Source organism: Oreochromis aureus, linkage group 23 (genome assembly GCF_013358895.1).
Source record: "Oreochromis aureus strain Israel breed Guangdong linkage group 23, ZZ_aureus, whole genome shotgun sequence".
NCBI classification, from domain to species: Eukaryota; Metazoa; Chordata; class Actinopteri; order Cichliformes; family Cichlidae; genus Oreochromis; species Oreochromis aureus.
Genome location: NC_052963.1, coordinates 27,836,726 through 27,853,866, shown reverse-complemented (window position 1 = coordinate 27,853,866; position 17,141 = coordinate 27,836,726). Strand labels below are relative to the sequence as shown.

Sequence of the window (17,141 nt, the reverse complement as noted above, 5' to 3'; positions counted from 1 at the left end):
CACGATTGCACCATCCCCAAAGTGGACTATCAGACCAGGATAACTCTGAAAGTCACAGGTCAGTTCAGCAGCATGAGCACTTTATTAGGAACACCTCAGTGTTTGTGCAGCAGCAGCTCAGGAGTCTTTGAAAAGTGCAGAAAATGATCACACTGCTGTGATTAGTGAATAGAAGTCAGGACAGGTTTCCTCTTTAGGTCTGATTCAGTGCAGAAACTGTTTACAGTAAGTGTCGATGAAGCCTCGAGCTCACAAAGAGCTGACTGCTGCACAAAAAGCCTCTTTATTAATCCACTCTCCCTCTGAAAAAAATACATGTGCTGCAAATCTAGTGTGTGTCTCTTATTGTCGTGTTGGTGTGGTGCCTGGATCTTTCCACATTCTAAAACTATGACATCACCACAATGTGATTGGTCTCTTGCAGTGTTGAAGCTGGACACCATTAGTTTTATTGATACAGAAACAACAACAACACGTCGATATCAAATCAAGTCAAAGTTGGAGTTGGTGTCTGCAGCAGGTTCTCGTTAAGCCTCGTTATGTGTCAGCTGCGTCCATGTGGCCCTACATGTGTCACAGATAAACAGCATGAACCCTGATCACGACTGAATGTGAGCGCAGGTATGGGGATAAAAACGTTTTCTAGTGCTTGGGGTTTGTGCAGCAGGTCAATATCAGGTGAAATTCTCACTTGTGCTCAAACAGCACCAGACTCCATTCAGATTTTCCCCAATTTAAGAGTCTTTTTAAAAAATCCTCAGTTTCCTGCAGGTGAACGTGAACCATGGTTATCAGACTATTAAGCAGCCCCATCAGTGGTTCTGTTTTGCAACACTGCCACCTGCTGGACTGCACCAAAGCCTGCGAACACATTTGAATCTTTAAAGAGTTCCAGTGTCACGTTTCCCTTTTAAATATTGTTCACTTTTCATATTGAAAAAAGTGAAAACAAGAACTTAAATCTGAATCGAAAATCAGAAGCAGCACTACAAGAGGAAGGAAAGTATTTTATTAGCTTTTTTTTTTTTCTTCTTGTTTGTTTGTTTCTGATCCGCCTACAATATTTCAATATTCCACTGTCAGGGGTGTTTGTAGAAGCAGCATACATCACCTACAAAGCTGCGGTAGTGTTAAAACAGACTGGATAAAAGAGGAAACAGACCTTCGAGAGCTCAAACACTGACGAAAATGAAGGTCTAATTTACTGAACCACTAAGATGTGCCTCGTGTAGATTTGACTTTTGACTGTTTTGACAGCATAAAGCAAAGATCGTGCTGTTTCCCAGCAAACTTACAAATCCTACACTTAAGAAGTTGCGTTTTAAAATAAAAAAAAGTAACAGAATACATCTTTATTTTTAGACCAGCAGCAGCAACATTTCAGTTTTTTAGCCACGATCCAAACCTAGACTTCATGTTAACGTCCAGATGAGCTGCACTGGCTCAGGCTTCCTCCCTTAAAAAGAAAAAGGTGTTTTTTACACGTTCAGCTCTGATTAAACTGATGTTTGTCTTTTTTGTGTTGCAGAGAAACCCGCTGTGATAACTCCACGTCCTTTGCCTCCTGTGACTGCTTCGCCTCGTGCTGCAGCGGTAACCTCCTCCCTCCACCACCTGACTCTCCTCTGTCCTGCTCTGTTTTTGCAGTTCTTGCCTTGAAAGTAGGCACAGGAGTTAAAGTCGGGTTTAGCTTTAATCAAAAACTAGATTATACCTTAAAAATAACATTTCACACTGTCGGATAAGGTAAAAGTCTTTCTTTTACCTTATTTGCTCTAAACATGGTAAACGTATGATGGAGCTGCTTTGAATTATTTATGCAAACATCTATCGTCTTATTAGTCTGTTCAGTGTGCTGATATAACTCATCTTCCAATCAGATGACAGAAAAATGTAAAAACTAACCCTCAGCTCGAAATCACCTGCGACTGTTACACTCCAACTCACCCGCTGCATCCACCTCCACCTGTTTTCAGCCCTCCAGAGCAAACATGAATGAACTTGCTGCACAAACGTTCATGACATCGACGTTAAATTGATCCATTTATAAACAATCTCCTAAAGACACGCTGTCATGTTATTCCATGTATGTTGATAATCATAAAGATAGTTGTTTAGCTTAGTGTTGCTAATCAAGTCGAAGCTGGCCTGCTGGACAAGCTGTGTCATGACACCAGAGATATCGGTGTAGTCCTATTTAGATCTGATTAGAGTCGGACGGTGTTTTCATTGCTTTTCCGTGCTAACTTCATGCTGTGTTACTGGAAAACAAAGAAACAACCTCCAAAATCTGTAAGTATCCATACTGGCCAATATTGGTTAATACCTGAAAAACTGATGTACCAGTCTCCTGGCTGATATCCATCCGCTGACTCAGGTCAGCCTTCAAATTCAATGATTTCAAAACTGATGGTGGCCCTCAAAGGTCAAACGAACTGCAAGTAGAAAAATACTCCAAAAACGCACAAAGTACAATAAAAGAAAAAAAAATTGCAAAACCTCAGAAAAAAAGTTTTTTTTTTTTTCTGTTTCCGTTGTGTTTTCTTCAACTTCCTTTCTGTTTTGTGTACTTGTTCCATTTGTTAATGTTTTCTTAAGTTGCAGTGCATTTGACCTTTGAGCGCCACCATTTAAATAAATAAAAAAATAAGTTCTATGGAGAGCTGACAAGGTTTTAAAACCGGTCATTATTTACCCCTAATGAAGCTCTTTTGATGCCTGAGACCAAAAAAAGGACATTACAGCAGCAGAAGAAGAAAAGTATCCAAACAACATCGATGCGACCCAGATTACTGTCATAAACAGAAAAACAAAATTGTTCTACTTCCTGAGATTGCTGCGGGAGCTTTAAACGTCTAAAGTTTCAGTGTGTGTTTCGTTATAATTGTACTAAAATATATCTGTGACGGGCCAATATTAGTCATATTGATCAGATTGGAATTCTCCCACAGAAAACATCTTTATAAATCTGATTTACCTTGTTCACGTTCTTTGTCGATCACCAGGAGGAAAGTGCTGTCTGTCATCTATGAATAAAACAGGAAGTCACACTGTCAGGCTGATTTAACAGGCTTTAATCTACCTGGATGTTTCACAGTGACGCCATATAGACACTGATGTTTGCCACAGACCGGGATTATGAAGCGTTTTTTTTGTTTTTTTTTTAGGTTGTGTTCATTTCAGTGATTCTCCTTGCATGTGTATCTTTGTATCACTGACGTAAATAAACATTAGTTCTTTAAGTTTAATCCAAAGACATTCAACATCAAATGAATCTTTAAAGTGTCAGATATGTGAAACGAGTGAGAACAATCGGCCACCACATGGAGCTGTCACAGCTATGATTATTATTATTAGTAGTAGTAGTATTAATAACTGTTGTTGTTGTTATTATTATTATTATTATTATTATTATTATTATTATTATTATTATTATTATTATCATTATCATTTATTAACAATAGAGGAGCTCCAGCAAATTGAAGACTTACTAAATCTGATGGCATGGATCTCTGCAGATGATTAGCAGCTTCTAAAGGAGGTCATTGTACATTATGCAATTTTTTTTTGCTCTGTTTTTATTTGAAGAAATTATTGTTGAAGGGAAAATAAGCACTTAAAACTAGGCTGTTATTTATTATTTATTTAAAAAACTAAAATGTAAAAGTGAAGTTTATTTATGTTTTTGACAACAAAACATTCCAAAGAAATGTTCCAGTTGACCCCACAACCCAAAAAAACCCCTCAAAAATAATCTGTTTACCAAAAACAGCAAAACATCCAACACAATCTAACAAAAGCATGACTTTATAACCATCAGTGCTGAGAATAGTCAGTAAAATATCAGATTTTGTTGTCTGCGTCTTCTATCATTTACTATATACTATATTACTGTTATTAAAGATCGGCTGTTTTTTATATTCACTACTGCTGCTATTGTTTCTGATGCAGATGGATCCCTTTAAGCTTCATCGTTTACCTGCATATTTTATGTTTATGAAGTGATCGTTAGAGGAGATCAAAAAAGCTGCAACGCAGATGTGTGTGAGTCTTCCCAGGTGGCACAAAGAGCTGATTAACCGATTAACTGATTAGTTGACTGAGCAACAGTTCAACTCTGCAAACGATACTACTGGCTTGATTTTCAGGGTTCAGTCTTCAAACCACAGTTTGTTTTCTTGCACAAGCCAACGCATCAAAGTTTTTTGCTTCCATAGTCAAAGATTTACTCCCAACTTTCATACCTCAGATTTTATTAGTCAACATTTCAGTTTTATTTATTATCTGGTTTAATTATTACAGTGTCATAATTTAGATCTTAACAAAATGTTAGGGTCAGGGGACCGACCGGGATCCTCTTTTGTTTGTATCAGTTTTTTGTTTCATTTTTTTCTCTTTTCAGTGATAACAGATAATAACCGATCAGTGGTTTAGAGTCTTCTTCATCAGTTATCATAACATGTGGAGTTAACTGTCTCTGTTTAATTACACAAAGACTCTAGGCACTACAGAGTTCAGCCTTTTATTGTGAAGAGTCATGACTTTGGGATCTAATAAAGTTGTTGACTTTAAGTCATTTTCAGATTAGTTTCAGTGTTAAGTTTTAATATGAATAATTCTGCCTGTCAGTCATCTGATGAAGACCAATCAGTCGTGTTCAGTGTTTTGTTTTCATAATTTGTTTTGTTCCTTGGCTTAGTTGTTGTGTCACGGAGGTATTTGTCAGGGTTTCACAGCATTGGAAACATCCAGTGTTTTTAGTTTCTTTACTTCAGCTCAAGTTTAAGCCTGTTGATCATTAGAGTTTAACGGGAGTCAGGACAGACTGAACCAAAGTCCAGGATCATTTCCACTTAAATGATCCTGGTCACATGACCACGATGTTTTGGTTGATTAAGTTGGTTTAAGTGTAACTGCTGCTTGTTCTGGTGTGACCACAGGTGGCACTACAGTGTTTCTCTTGTAAAAACCATTAAAGAAGCTGCTACAACTGCACAAACTGTCTGTCAGTCAACCAGTCAGTTAATCGATCAGCTCTGAGGTGCCGTGTGTTTGTGTATCGTTGCGCTGTTACAGTCTGAATGGTGAGGGTCTCTGCTCGGGTTACCTGTGATGTCTGAAGGCAATCACAGCAGTCATGTGACCCTGGTCTTTTTCACTGTAGCAGACCATGGTCTGAAGTGTGGAAAGCAACCCAGAGGCGTTGTGGGAAATTTAGGAAAAACTGGCCTATGTAGGGATTTTTCTTTCTTCTTCTTTTCTTCCCTGTTTCTGGTTGTTTTTAATGCAGTTTATTTAATTGCTTGTTTTTCGTTCTGAAAACTGGATTCAAACCTTTGTTTTGACTCTGAGTGTGATGTTAAGGAAGGTGTTGATGACTTCAGCAGCAGCTCTGGTGTGTTTGTTACATCTGACGTTTGCAGGTTAATTGCTTAAGCTCAATAAAAACCCGACAATAGAACGAAACGTTTCTGTGTTTTTTGTTCTGCAGTAACAGTTTCCTGCCACAAGGAGGAGCCACTGAATCCACTATGACGATGGAGATGTTTAATTATCAATGAGAAATGTTTATGCAGTAATTTATATTTTACACTTACCATGTTATTTTTTTTTGTTTGTGTGTTTTATCAGATAAAGAGTTAATAATCACATGTCAGTCCCACTGAAGCTAAGTTCAGATAATTAAATTGAAAAAAAATAAAACATTTGTCTTTATGAGGTATTCCCTGTAAGTGATTATGATTGGTTTGTGAAACAGCCGATTCATTAACTGATTCATTCAGGTAATAGAATGATTGAATAATAAAGTCCTGTTTAAACACAAATTGATCTACAATAATTAAAAACAAACGTTTTTTACTGTTTTGTTTCTTTTTGTTTCTCTGAAACTATCTGCATCATGTTGTGGTGTAACATGGTGATATAGATAAGTGGCAGAGGAAAAGTGTGGACAACAAAAGGCTTTAAATAAACTTAATCAGCGCCTGCAGTGATGAAGCTGCTGTAGCGCTCTATTTCTGATGAAGGTGAGCACAGTGTGTCAGAACGAGCTTCATCTGAAAGGTGCTGACCTCCGTCTTAGAGACGGGATGAGGAGAGTAGAGCCAAAACTCCATGAATCTGTGACCTCTCTGTTAGAGAAGATCCTTGAGCGTCCTTCTGGATTGATGGATGGACTCCTGGTAAAGGTTGTGTTTCTGATCGACTCATCAACATCTTGGTATAAAAATAAATGAAATGAACCAAAACATTCTTTTTTTTTCTTTTTTTTTTTTTTAAGATACCTTCAGGTTGTGATTTTGGCCTTGGTTTATTAAATAATACACCTCAGTGATGAACCTGCGGTGAGACCCTAGATGTAGGTGGTGGTTCTGTTTTTTGCAGGTCGACAACTGTGTTTGATTCTTGGTGTTTGGAGGAGTAGCTCTAATGATGGACCTTGAATGTTCCAGCCCTGATAAGTGCAACAAAGGCAGATTTTGTTTTTGTTCCTTCTGCACCTTCTACTCATGGTGTCTAAAGAGTAGAGCCTGGGCAAGTCCCAGCACATGCTGGAGAGATTATGCTGCTCAGCTGGCCTGGGAACGCCTTTGTGTACAAAGAATAGCTGAGGCAGGTGGCTGGAAGAGGGAAGTCTGAGCATTTCTCTTGGATTATGAGGCAGAAAACGGATGGTTGGAGAGTATCATTCAATAATGAATATATAATGTTGATGTACCTTTGGTTATTTCCTATTTCTGCAGATTTTTAAAATAAAAGCCTACTAATACATGATGATTCAGGACAAGTATTGCATTTTATTCCTTCCTTTTTGGTAACTTCAGCAAAGAGTCTAAATATTCCTTTCAGCATATTGTAACACACTCATTCAACACAAACCATGCAGGGTTTTTGGTTTTTCAAACCCAGCACTCACTTCTACACTGCTCCACCCTCCTGTGGCACTCAGCTAAAAATAAAAAAAGGACCTGGACACCCACATTCACAATCTTACAAAGCTACATTATTTTCAGTAAATTTGGACAACCTCTTTTGGTCACAGGACACCTGAGGATCTGTAATCTGTACTTATAATACTACTAATTATACTATATAATTATATAATAATCATAATCTGTACTGAATCCAGCAGCTGTATTCAGTCCAGATGTCAGTTGTACACTGGTGTACTTCCCTTTAGGTGAGAGGGAATGCAAATAGGGAGCATCACTTTTTAAAGGATTTCACGTCCTCATCATGTGAACCTTTCATCTCGGTTTTTACTGTGAATGCCACTTTTGTTTTTCACAGTAACACAGAGTCGTTTCTCCAAGTAAAGGTAAAACATCTGGAACTTTTCAGTATTTCAGACTTTAGGATTTAGCTTTCTTACTGTTTAGCTTTAATTTTAGTCATGTTGTAAACTATTGTTCACTCTATTAGTTTAGTTTCATTGCTGTGTTCTTGAAGTAACGCTGAGAAATCATCTTTGTGTTTACTGCAGTTTTCTGCTGTGTCAGTGTTTGTGCCTCACTGCTCATCTGAGAGCTCACATTCACACCTTCAGTAGAACTTCATAATGATGTCATATAATAATAGTAATAATGTAAATACAGATATATTATTCTGAATATGGTTATGATTATTACTAGCATTGATAGCTGTAAATGGTGTATTTATAAATGACATATCGAGGTGTAATATGTATAAATGATGAATTAAGCGCTTGCTAATATCTTACTAATGCTTTATAGTGTGACATTATAATAAATTGCTTCCATGTTTCTAACTAAATATTTATTCAGAGTGTCATAAAACTGAAAAAAAATTAGAACCAGCTCAGATTTAGTACAGATCCTGATGTGCTCAGGAGGAAGTGGGTCAATGGTTCGAGCACCGCTTACTGTGTTTCCTCTGCAGGTGAAGGTAGAAAGTGAGTGTGAGCTGATGTGGATGTGAATTCAGCAGCATGGGTCAGTGTGAGGACAGAGAGGAGGGAGTCCCTCCCTCTAAAACCACTCTGTGTGGGAAACATGAGACCCAGACCAAATGACCCATGCAACTCCATAGCTGAGGCAGCTGTACAGATCTGTGGCTTTGCAATTATCTTTTGTTTGTGGGATGTGGTGGGTCAAATGTAGTGCAGCTTACAAATGACTAAAGTAAAAAAATTTAAGTGTGGGAGGAGTTTGCTGAAGTCACGTAGCATCCAGTTCCCCTTGAAAAGATTCCATCAAACTCAGAAGCTGGAACTACGTTTCTAGCCTCAAAAGGGGGGATAATGTAAAAGAACAATACAGTTTTGTTGTGCAAAGAATATTTTAAGGATGTTCTGAATCCCACTGTGGGATGTGGTGGGCCTTTAGTAATGTTTATGTGCCAGAGGAAGAGTCTGGAGTTGAGGGGTTAACTTTCCCAACAGTTACATTATTTTCAATGGTAGGAGTCCAATAGTGTTTGTAGGTGAAGGCTGCTGGAGGTGAAAGTTTTCCATTACTTTTTTAATTTGTTTATTTTGTTGTCATGGTTTTGGGAAACACGACTACCTCCTTTACCATCTGAAGGACACTTGGTCAACATATGAATTATTGTTTCCAAGTCTGGGGTTGATTAGCTGCTTTGGTTTGGGATTAATTGCTGGATCAGTGGAGTCACTAATACTAGATGGTCTTGTTCATGGAGAACTATGGAGCTTGAGATAATAAGCAAATCAGTCCAGCTTTATGGAGGACCACAAGAGCCACGCGCATCGAAATAAAGAATTCTGTGTTTAAATAATGAATTGTAGAATAAATTCTCCATTTGTAAATTCATTTTTGAATTCCAATTTAATGAAGTGATTTTTAAAATGCTTACTTTAATAAACTGCATTTCAAAATCCATTTCCCTTTCCTGTTCGCTCGGGGATTAACTTTCGGATTAGCTGCTGGATTAGCTGTTGGATTAACAACTTCATTTTAAAAATCCTGCGGCTATTCAAATTAGCCACACCGTGGGATATAAGAAGCTCTCTGATTGGTTGGACAGACACAGGTTGTCTGCCTGGATTTTTATAGCTCATAGCTTCGTGAGCTAGATACTTCGAGTTACTTAGTAACTCTAAGTATCATAAAGTAATGTGGTAACATCTGGATTGACGAGTTTACTGTCAGCATTTTAATCGCTAGTTTAAAGGCTGTAGGTTGCAGCCGTTGCTCTAACACTGTATAAATGTAACAGGCCTCAGTGCTGGTTCTAATAGTCTGAGCTGCTTCCAGCTTTGATGACCTTAAAATAACGGGGCTACGTGCGGTGATGCTAGCATTAGCACGTTACCTTCAACAGGTGGTCAGACTGAGTAAACAGGCACTCAGTCAGAGGTTGGCTCTCCGTTTCGCTGCAGGGTCCCTTCATTCTTCACATATCCGTGTCGAGCGGAGTGTAAATCCTGAGGCTGAACGGCCTTTGTACAAGCACACACGCTTCTTAGCAGGGCGAAGCTATGAGCTAGAAAAATCCAGGCAGACAGCCTGTGTCTGTCCAACCAATCAGAGAGCTCCTTACATCCCACGGTGTGGCTAATTTGAATAGCCGCAGGATTTTTAAAATGAAGTTGTTAATCCAACAGCTAATCCAGCAGCTAATCCAAAAGCAAACAGGAAAGGGAAATGGATTTTGAAATACAGTTTATTAAAGTGCAATTCGAAAAAGGTTTTTGAAATGAAGATTTAAAAAGCATTTTAAAAATCACTTTATTAAATTGGAATTCAAAAATGAATTTACAAATGGAGAATTTATTCTACAATTCATTATTTAAGCACAGAATTCTTCATTTCGATGCGCGTCACTCTTGTGGTCCTCCATACAGCTTCTGCATTTGGTGCTGACACAATACTAGTTTGTTGTAGTAAAGAGAAAACTGATTCTTAAGGTGAAACTGTTGATAGTCTTACCATCAGTCTTACCATCTCAACTTAATACAGTCTAGTGTAAAGAAAGTATAAAGAGTAAACTGCCAAGATAGTTTGTGAAGTATTGGCTTGTTTCTCTCAGTTGTGTAAATCCACAAAGAGCAGTAAACCTCAGAGCAGCACCAGCAGCTCAGCTAATCAAAACCTGCAGACAAAGAAAGTCTACTTGAGCTTTCAATAGAAATGATAATACTATCAATCACAGGGTCACCCTCACCTGCCAAATCTCACTATCCTCTGACTGTACTCATTTTTTTGGTTTAACTTTGGAAACAAGGTTTTTAAAAAGTCTGTATTCACATTTACTAATATTATTTTGTTATTGTATTAATACAGCACAAGGATTTCACTTTGACCTAAGTGAAGAAGTTGACACAGTCCTCCAACTTTTGCCAGAGTATTTTTTAAACTAGTATCTCTACTTTTCCTTAAGTAAAGATTTTCTGTACTTTTGCCACCTCTAGCCATTAAGAATTGGCTATGAACAGAGCAGCAGTCCTGTGTATTAATAATGACTAGGAGATGTGTCTCAGATATCTGCCTAAAATGTCTCCTGGACATCTTCTAACTGAGGGGTATTGAGAAAGTTCAACTTAGAAGAGAGCCCAGATGGGTAGATTTTGTAATATTGTGATGATACCCTACACTGTAAATGTAGAACTGATCACACACATCCATGATAATCTTTTCATTGCTCACTAACTGTTACATCTTTCCATTTTTTTTTCTTTCTGTATTTAAGATGCTTTTGTTCACTGTCAATGCAAAATAAAGTCCAAACTAAAGAAGAAGAAGGAGTTCCAGTGTGTGTTTGAGGGGATTGCTAAAGCAGGAAACCCAACATTTCTTAATCAGATCTACACAGAGCTCCACATCACAGAACAAAAGACTATTGAGGTTAATGATGAACATGAAGTCAGAAAGATTGAAACAGCATCCCAGAAAATACACAGATCAGAAGCAACAATAAGATTAGACGATATCTTCAAAGGCTCCACTGGAAGAGATGAACCAATCAGAACAGTTCTGACCAAAGGAATGGCTGGCATTGTTCAGCTTGGTAGAACTTGTGCATCGTTTCTTTACTGAAACCAAAAAAGTAGGAATCTGCAGCTTTGAAGACTTCCAGGTTGTGTTCATCTTAGACGGTCTTGACGAGTGTCGACTTCCTTTGGACTTCCACAACACTGAGATCTTTACTGATGTTACAGAGTCGACCTCAGTGGATGTGCTGCTGACAAACCTCATCAGGGGACATCTGTTTCCCTCTGCTCGCCTCTGGATAACCACAAGACCTGCAGCAGCCAATCAAATCCCTCCTGAATGTGTTAGTATGTTGACAGAGGTCAGAGGGTTCACTGACCAACAGAAAGAGGAGTACTTTAAGAAGAGATTCAGAGATAAGGAGCAGGCCAGCAGGATCATCTCCAACATCAAGGCATCACGAAGCCTCCACATCATGTGCCACATCCCAGTCTTCTGCTGGATCACTGCTACAGTTCTGGAGGATGTGCTGAAAACCAGAGAGAGAGAAGAGTTGCCCAAGACCCTGACTGAGATGTACATCCACTTCCTGGTGGTTCAGGCCAAAGTGAAGAAGGTCAAGTACGATGGAGGAGCTGAGACAGATCCACACTGGAGTCCAGAGAGCAGGAAGATGATTGAGTCTCTGGGAAAACTGGCTTTTGATCAGCTGCAGAAAGGAAACCTGATCTTCTATGAATCAGACCTGACAGAGTGTGGCATCGATATCAGAGCAGCCTCAGTGTACTCAGGAGTGTTCACACAGATCTTTAAAGAGGAGAGAGGACTGTACCAGGACAAGGTGTTCTGCTTCATCCATCTGAGTGTTCAGGAGTTTCTGGCTGCTCTTCATGTTCACCTGAGATTTATCAACTTTGAAGTGAATCTGCTGGAAAAAGAACAAACCTCATCCACAATCTTCTACCAATGTGCTGTGGACGAGGCCTTACAGAGTCCAAATGGGCATCTGGACTTATTTCTCCGCTTTCTGCTGGGTCTTTCACTGGTAACCAATCAGATTCTACTTAGAGGCCTTGTGACTGATTCAGAAAGTATCTCAAAAGCCAGTAAACAAACAGTCTGCTACATTGAGAACAAGCTCTGTGAGAATCTGCCTACAGAGAAAACTATCAATCTCTTTCACTGAATGATTGTTCTCTAGTAGAGACAATCCAGTTTATCCTGAGTTTAGGGCGTCTCTACGCAAACGAACTGTCTCCTGACGAGTTGTTAGCCGTGGTCTTTATTTAACTGTCATCAGAAAAGGATCTGGATGTTTTTGAGCTGAAGAAATATGATGTTTCAGGAAGGGCTCTTCTGAGGCTGCTACCAGTTGTCAAAGCCTCCAAGAAAGCTGTGTAAGTACACAGATATTTATTGAGATATTCAGCTTACTAAAAGAGCTAATCATTGCTCTGTTATTTTCCTTTTAGACTAAGTGGCTGTAACCTTTCACTGAGAAGCTGTGAAGCTCTGTCCTCAGTTTTAAACTGTGACTCATCTCATCTGAGGAAGCTGGATCTGAGTAACAACAATGTGCAAGATTCTGGTGTGAAGATACTGTCTGCTGGATTGAAGAGTTCATACTGCAGACTGGATTCACTCAGGCCAGAACAGAGTTAAAAGGCCTCAGAACTCTAAATACTTGATAAACTAAATAACAACAACAATAACAACAACAATAACAATAATAATAACAATAATAATAACAATAATAATAACAATAATAATAATGATAATAAAGGTTTCAAGCACAGATGATAGGTCCCTTGTGTATATCAAGGTAAGCTATGCTTATGCCATACTGCAGCTGAGCAGTATGGGAAGTATGGTGTTTGTCACTCTTTTGTACATCATGCATGGAACCACTGATGTAAATTCGATCTGAGACAACACTATAAGTGTGACATAGATATCTCCAGACTTGGATTCTCATGAAGCATGTGATGTTTGGGGCAGATTGAACTATACTTAAGTTTTACTTGGTTGTGTCCTATAACAATTGATTGAACTTTAGCATGCTGCCCCAAAAATGCTGTTTCACAAAAACACAACTTTACATCACCAGATCAGAGATCATATTGATCCAATGAACTCTCCATGAGGAGAGGCCTGAAAATTGCAAAAATGCTGCCAGAGTTGCACCTTAAAATCAAAATGGCTAACATCTTGTTGTATTTGGGTATGACTTTTTTTGCACATATCAGCACATTACATAAGGGTGCTACATTTAAGATACATAGATTAAATGTAGCACCAGGTTCCTAAGCTTTAACCCGACAGAGGTGTCATTAATAATGTTATATCCTCAATTTGTAGGACTCTGGTGCTTGAAAGAAACCAGAAAGGTCTTCATTTAGCCTGGAAAAAGAGCTTGCTGCTCTCTATATATGTTTTTAGAAAACTCCTCTGTAAAACTAGGACATCTTTGTCTTCATTGATTGGAGAAATTAAGAACAACGCTAGGTTTCAGAACAAACCAAGGAGCTATATACAGGCTTACAGAGAGTCAGAGCATCAATTAGCCAAACATTCCTTTAAACGTCCTTTAAAATTCTTCATAAATAAAATTCTACAACAGTAGTTGTAAAACAGCTAACTGATCTTCTGCAGATGAATGGCTTATTTGAAGAATTTCAGTGAGCATTTCAAATTTAGAACAGTACAGAAACAGCTTTAGTGAAGGTTACAAATGATCCTCTCATGGTACCTGACAGTAGACTCATCTCTGTACCTGTCATACTAGACCTCAGGGTAGTGTTCAGTACCACAGACTTCCGTATTTTATTACAGAGATTAGAGCAAGCCATAGGTTTTAAAGGTACTGTGCTGCATTGGTTTAAATTATATCTATCTATCCATCCATCCATTTGCTTCCGCTTATCCTTTTCAGGGTCGCGGGGGGCGCTGGAGCCTATCCCAGCTGTCATAGGGCGAGAGGCAGGGTACACCCTGGACAGGTCGCCAGTCTAACACACAAAGACAGACAACCATTCGCGCTCACATTCTCACCCATGGGCAATTTAGATTAATCAATTAACCTATCCCCACTAACTGCATGTCTTTGGACAGTGGGAGGAAGCCAGAGTACCCCGAGTGAACCCACACAAACACGGGGAGAACATGCAAACTCCACACAGAAAGATCCCGGCCTGATGGTTGAACTCAGGACCTTCTTGCTGTGCGGCAACAGTGCTAACCACCGTGCCACCGTGCTGCCCTTGATCATGAAAATGGGGATTCTTTTTCACACACGGACATTAATTATGGAGCCTCACAGGGTTCTGTGCGAGGACCATTTCTGTTTAGATTAGAAATACACATATTAAACGAAAATTTAGGACTGCTTTCTTACATTTGCACAATATAATAAATTAGAAACATCCTGGCTCAGATGCTGACGCTGAAAAAGTAGTTCATACATTTAATACTTCTGGGGTGGACTCTTGTCATTAATTGCTATCAGGTTGTTATAAAAGCTCAGTGAAATGCCTTCAATTGATCCAGAATGCTGGAGAATATATACGTAGAATGGGAAGCACAGTTTTTAGCTTTCAGGCCCGTCTTTTGTGGAACCAGTTCCCAGTTTGGATTTGTGAGAGGACTCTCTCTGCTTTCACAACTGGGCTTAAAACGTTCCTTGTTCATAAAGTTAGGGTTGGATAAGGTCACCCTGAATGCTCCCTTAGTTACACTGCAATATGTCTGTGATTCTGGGGGCCTTCTGTGAAACACTGAGAATTTCCTCTTAACTCACCTCTTTTCACTCTCTATGTTTTTAAATACCACTTTGCATATAGTCATTAGTTATTATTAATGCTGGCTCTCTTCCACAGTTTGTGTTTTCACCTGTTCCCTTTTTCTCATTCTCAATTGGTCACAGCAGATGGCTGCCCCTCCCTGATGGAGGTTTCTTCCTGTTAAAAGTGAGGTTTTCCTTTTCAGTGTCACCAAGTCCTTGCTCATTTTGGATTTTCAGATTTTTGGGGTTATCTCTGTATTATTGTATAGGCAATAACCACCAATAACAGCAGTGAAATTGAAACAAAAGCCATGAATCTAGCTTAATAAGTTTTCCCATGAATTTTTCCCCATCACTTATCGAAGTTGCAGGTCCCAATTTCTAAATCTTAAAAGTAAAAAGTTACTCTCTAACAATGTTCAGCTAAAGCTTTGAGCATCTCCCTCTGTTCTTCTCCTTTACCTCTAACTAATATTTTCCCACTCTCTTCTTATGCTGATGGTTTGTTTTTGAGTTGATTTGCTATTTCAGTGATAACACCGTAATCAAACATTCTTACCCCAGTTATAGCGGTATCCTCTGTTATTCTTCCTTTTACTATACAATAAGCTTCTGTTTTCTGCTGTGTTTTGTGTCTGCAGGCTGTCAGGGTGTATGATTACAAGTGAAGGCTGTGTGTCGCTGGCCTCAGCTCTGAGCTCCAACCCCTCTTATCTGAAAGAGCTGGATCTGAGCTACAGTCATCCAGGAGACTCAGGAGTGAAGCTGCTGTCAGCTAGACTGAATGATCCACACTGGAGAATGGACACGCTCAGGTATGGAGAGCCCTACTGCAAGCTTGAGACCAAGTACAAGAACTAATCGTTTGTTATATATATCATATATATATCAGAGCACTAGGTACAGTGACTCCCAAACTAGGAGAGTGGCTCCAGCAGATCCCAGGAACAACATCGGAGATCTCTGTCCACGAGAGCGCAGTCCTAGGAACAGCTAAAATACTGCGCAGGACCCGCAAGCTCCCTGGCCTCTGGTGGAGGGGAATTTTATTTTTTTGGTTATAACCACTTAATCTAACCCCCCTTCTTCTTTTAGGTTGGAGCCTGCTGGAGTTCAGTGGTTGAGACCAGGTCTGAGGAAGTGTAAGCCTGTTCCCAATGTGATTCATAAAAGCAAAGAAGCACACATTCAATAAACACCAAACAGATGAATAACCTCTGCTGTGTTTTTGATATCTCCATTAGATGCATGTGAACTCACGCTGGACTCAAACACAGCAAACAGAAAACTCAAGCTCACTGACAACAGCAGGAAGGTGGTATATGAGGGCTGTCAGTCATATCCTGACCATCCAGATAGGTTTGACAGGTGTCCTCAAATGCTGTGTGGAAATAGCCTGACAGGTCGCTGTTACTGGGAGTTTGAATGGAAAGGAGATGTTCAGTTAGCTGTTAGTTACAGAGGAATCAGAAGAAGAGGAGACGGGCTTGATTGCAGGTTTGAGGAGAATGATCAGTCCTGGAGTCTCTTCTGCTTTGATAATCGTTTCTCTGTCTGGCACAACAACAGACATGCTCTCCTCCCATCTTTGTCTCCCACTGTGTCCTCCTCTGTCTCTAACAGAGTAGGAGTGTATGTGGACTGTCCTGCTGGCACTCTGTCCTTCTACAGAGTCTCCTCTGACACTCTGATCCACCTCCACACCTTCAACACCACATTCACTGAACCTCTTTATCCTGGAATAGGGTGTTTTATTCATTCCTCTGTGACTCTGTGCGATCTTTAGAAGAATCTTATCTGGTAACAAAATATACAAGTTGAAAGTGTGTTGTTGACTTAGATGATCTTGTATAACTCTTAAAGTTGAGTAAAATCCAGTCAAGTAATCTGCAGGTCAATGATTTAATTAACTCAATAACCATAATATTAATAACCTTTCATGGGTTAAGGCAGAGGTTCCCAAAGTGTGGGGCCCGCCCCCTAGGGGGGGCGCAGAGCCATTGCAGGGGGGGGCGCGGTATGAAAAGAAAAAAAAAAAAAAAGAGCGCTTGGACACTGTGGACAGGTTTTTGACGGGGTATGGGCTCAAAATGTGGTCATAAATATTTTGTACTTGTAAATCAGTTTTGTACTTGTAAATCAGGATTTGTATGTGTAAAAAGAATTTGTGCGTGTGTAAAAAAGATTTGTATGTGTAAAAAGAATTTGTGCGTGCGTAAAAAAGATTTGTATGTGTAAAAAAGATTTGTGTGTGGACTTAGCCAAAACCCCCTGCAAGTTACAAGTACAATTTTGACCCTATTTTTCTTCCTGTCATCTGATTGGTCAATGTCATGTCAATCACAAATGTAACAATCCAATCAGAGAACAGATGGGTTTGGCTGTCGGAGGGGCACTTTTTTGAACTGCAGGTCCTTGAAGGGAATAAATGCCCTTTTACATGCCAA

At 39.4% G+C, this 17,141-nt stretch overlaps 1 protein-coding gene and 1 long non-coding RNA gene across 2 annotated transcripts; both read left to right on the top strand.

The window, feature by feature from the left end:
- Nucleotide 1: 1 nt before the first annotated feature.
- On the top strand, nt 2-3,958 carry LOC120436323. The gene is made up of 2 exons (XR_005610310.1): nt 2-58; nt 1,529-3,958. It is a non-coding gene; the product is annotated as an uncharacterized LOC120436323 (long non-coding RNA).
- A 7,304-nt stretch (nt 3,959-11,262) lies between these two features.
- Nucleotides 11,263-16,599, top strand: LOC120436294 (neoverrucotoxin subunit beta-like). Its single transcript, XM_039607058.1, has 4 exons — nt 11,263-11,390; nt 15,336-15,526; nt 15,825-15,836; nt 15,939-16,599. The coding sequence occupies exons 1-4, from the start codon at nt 11,263-11,265 to the stop codon at nt 16,478-16,480; spliced, it is 873 nt and encodes a 290-aa protein (XP_039462992.1). The 3' UTR covers nt 16,481-16,599.
- Nucleotides 16,600-17,141: the final 542 nt, after the last annotated feature.

Excerpts from the sequence above, each read along its gene's own strand:
- LOC120436294 (XM_039607058.1), top strand. The coding sequence starts at position 11,263 with ATGTTGACAGAGGTCAGAGGGTTCACTGACCAACAGAAAGAGGAGTAC. Across the intron at positions 11,391-15,335 it reads TCACGAAGCCTCCACATCAT|GCTGTCAGGGTGTATGATTA; the intron begins GTGCCACATCCC and ends TTGTGTCTGCAG.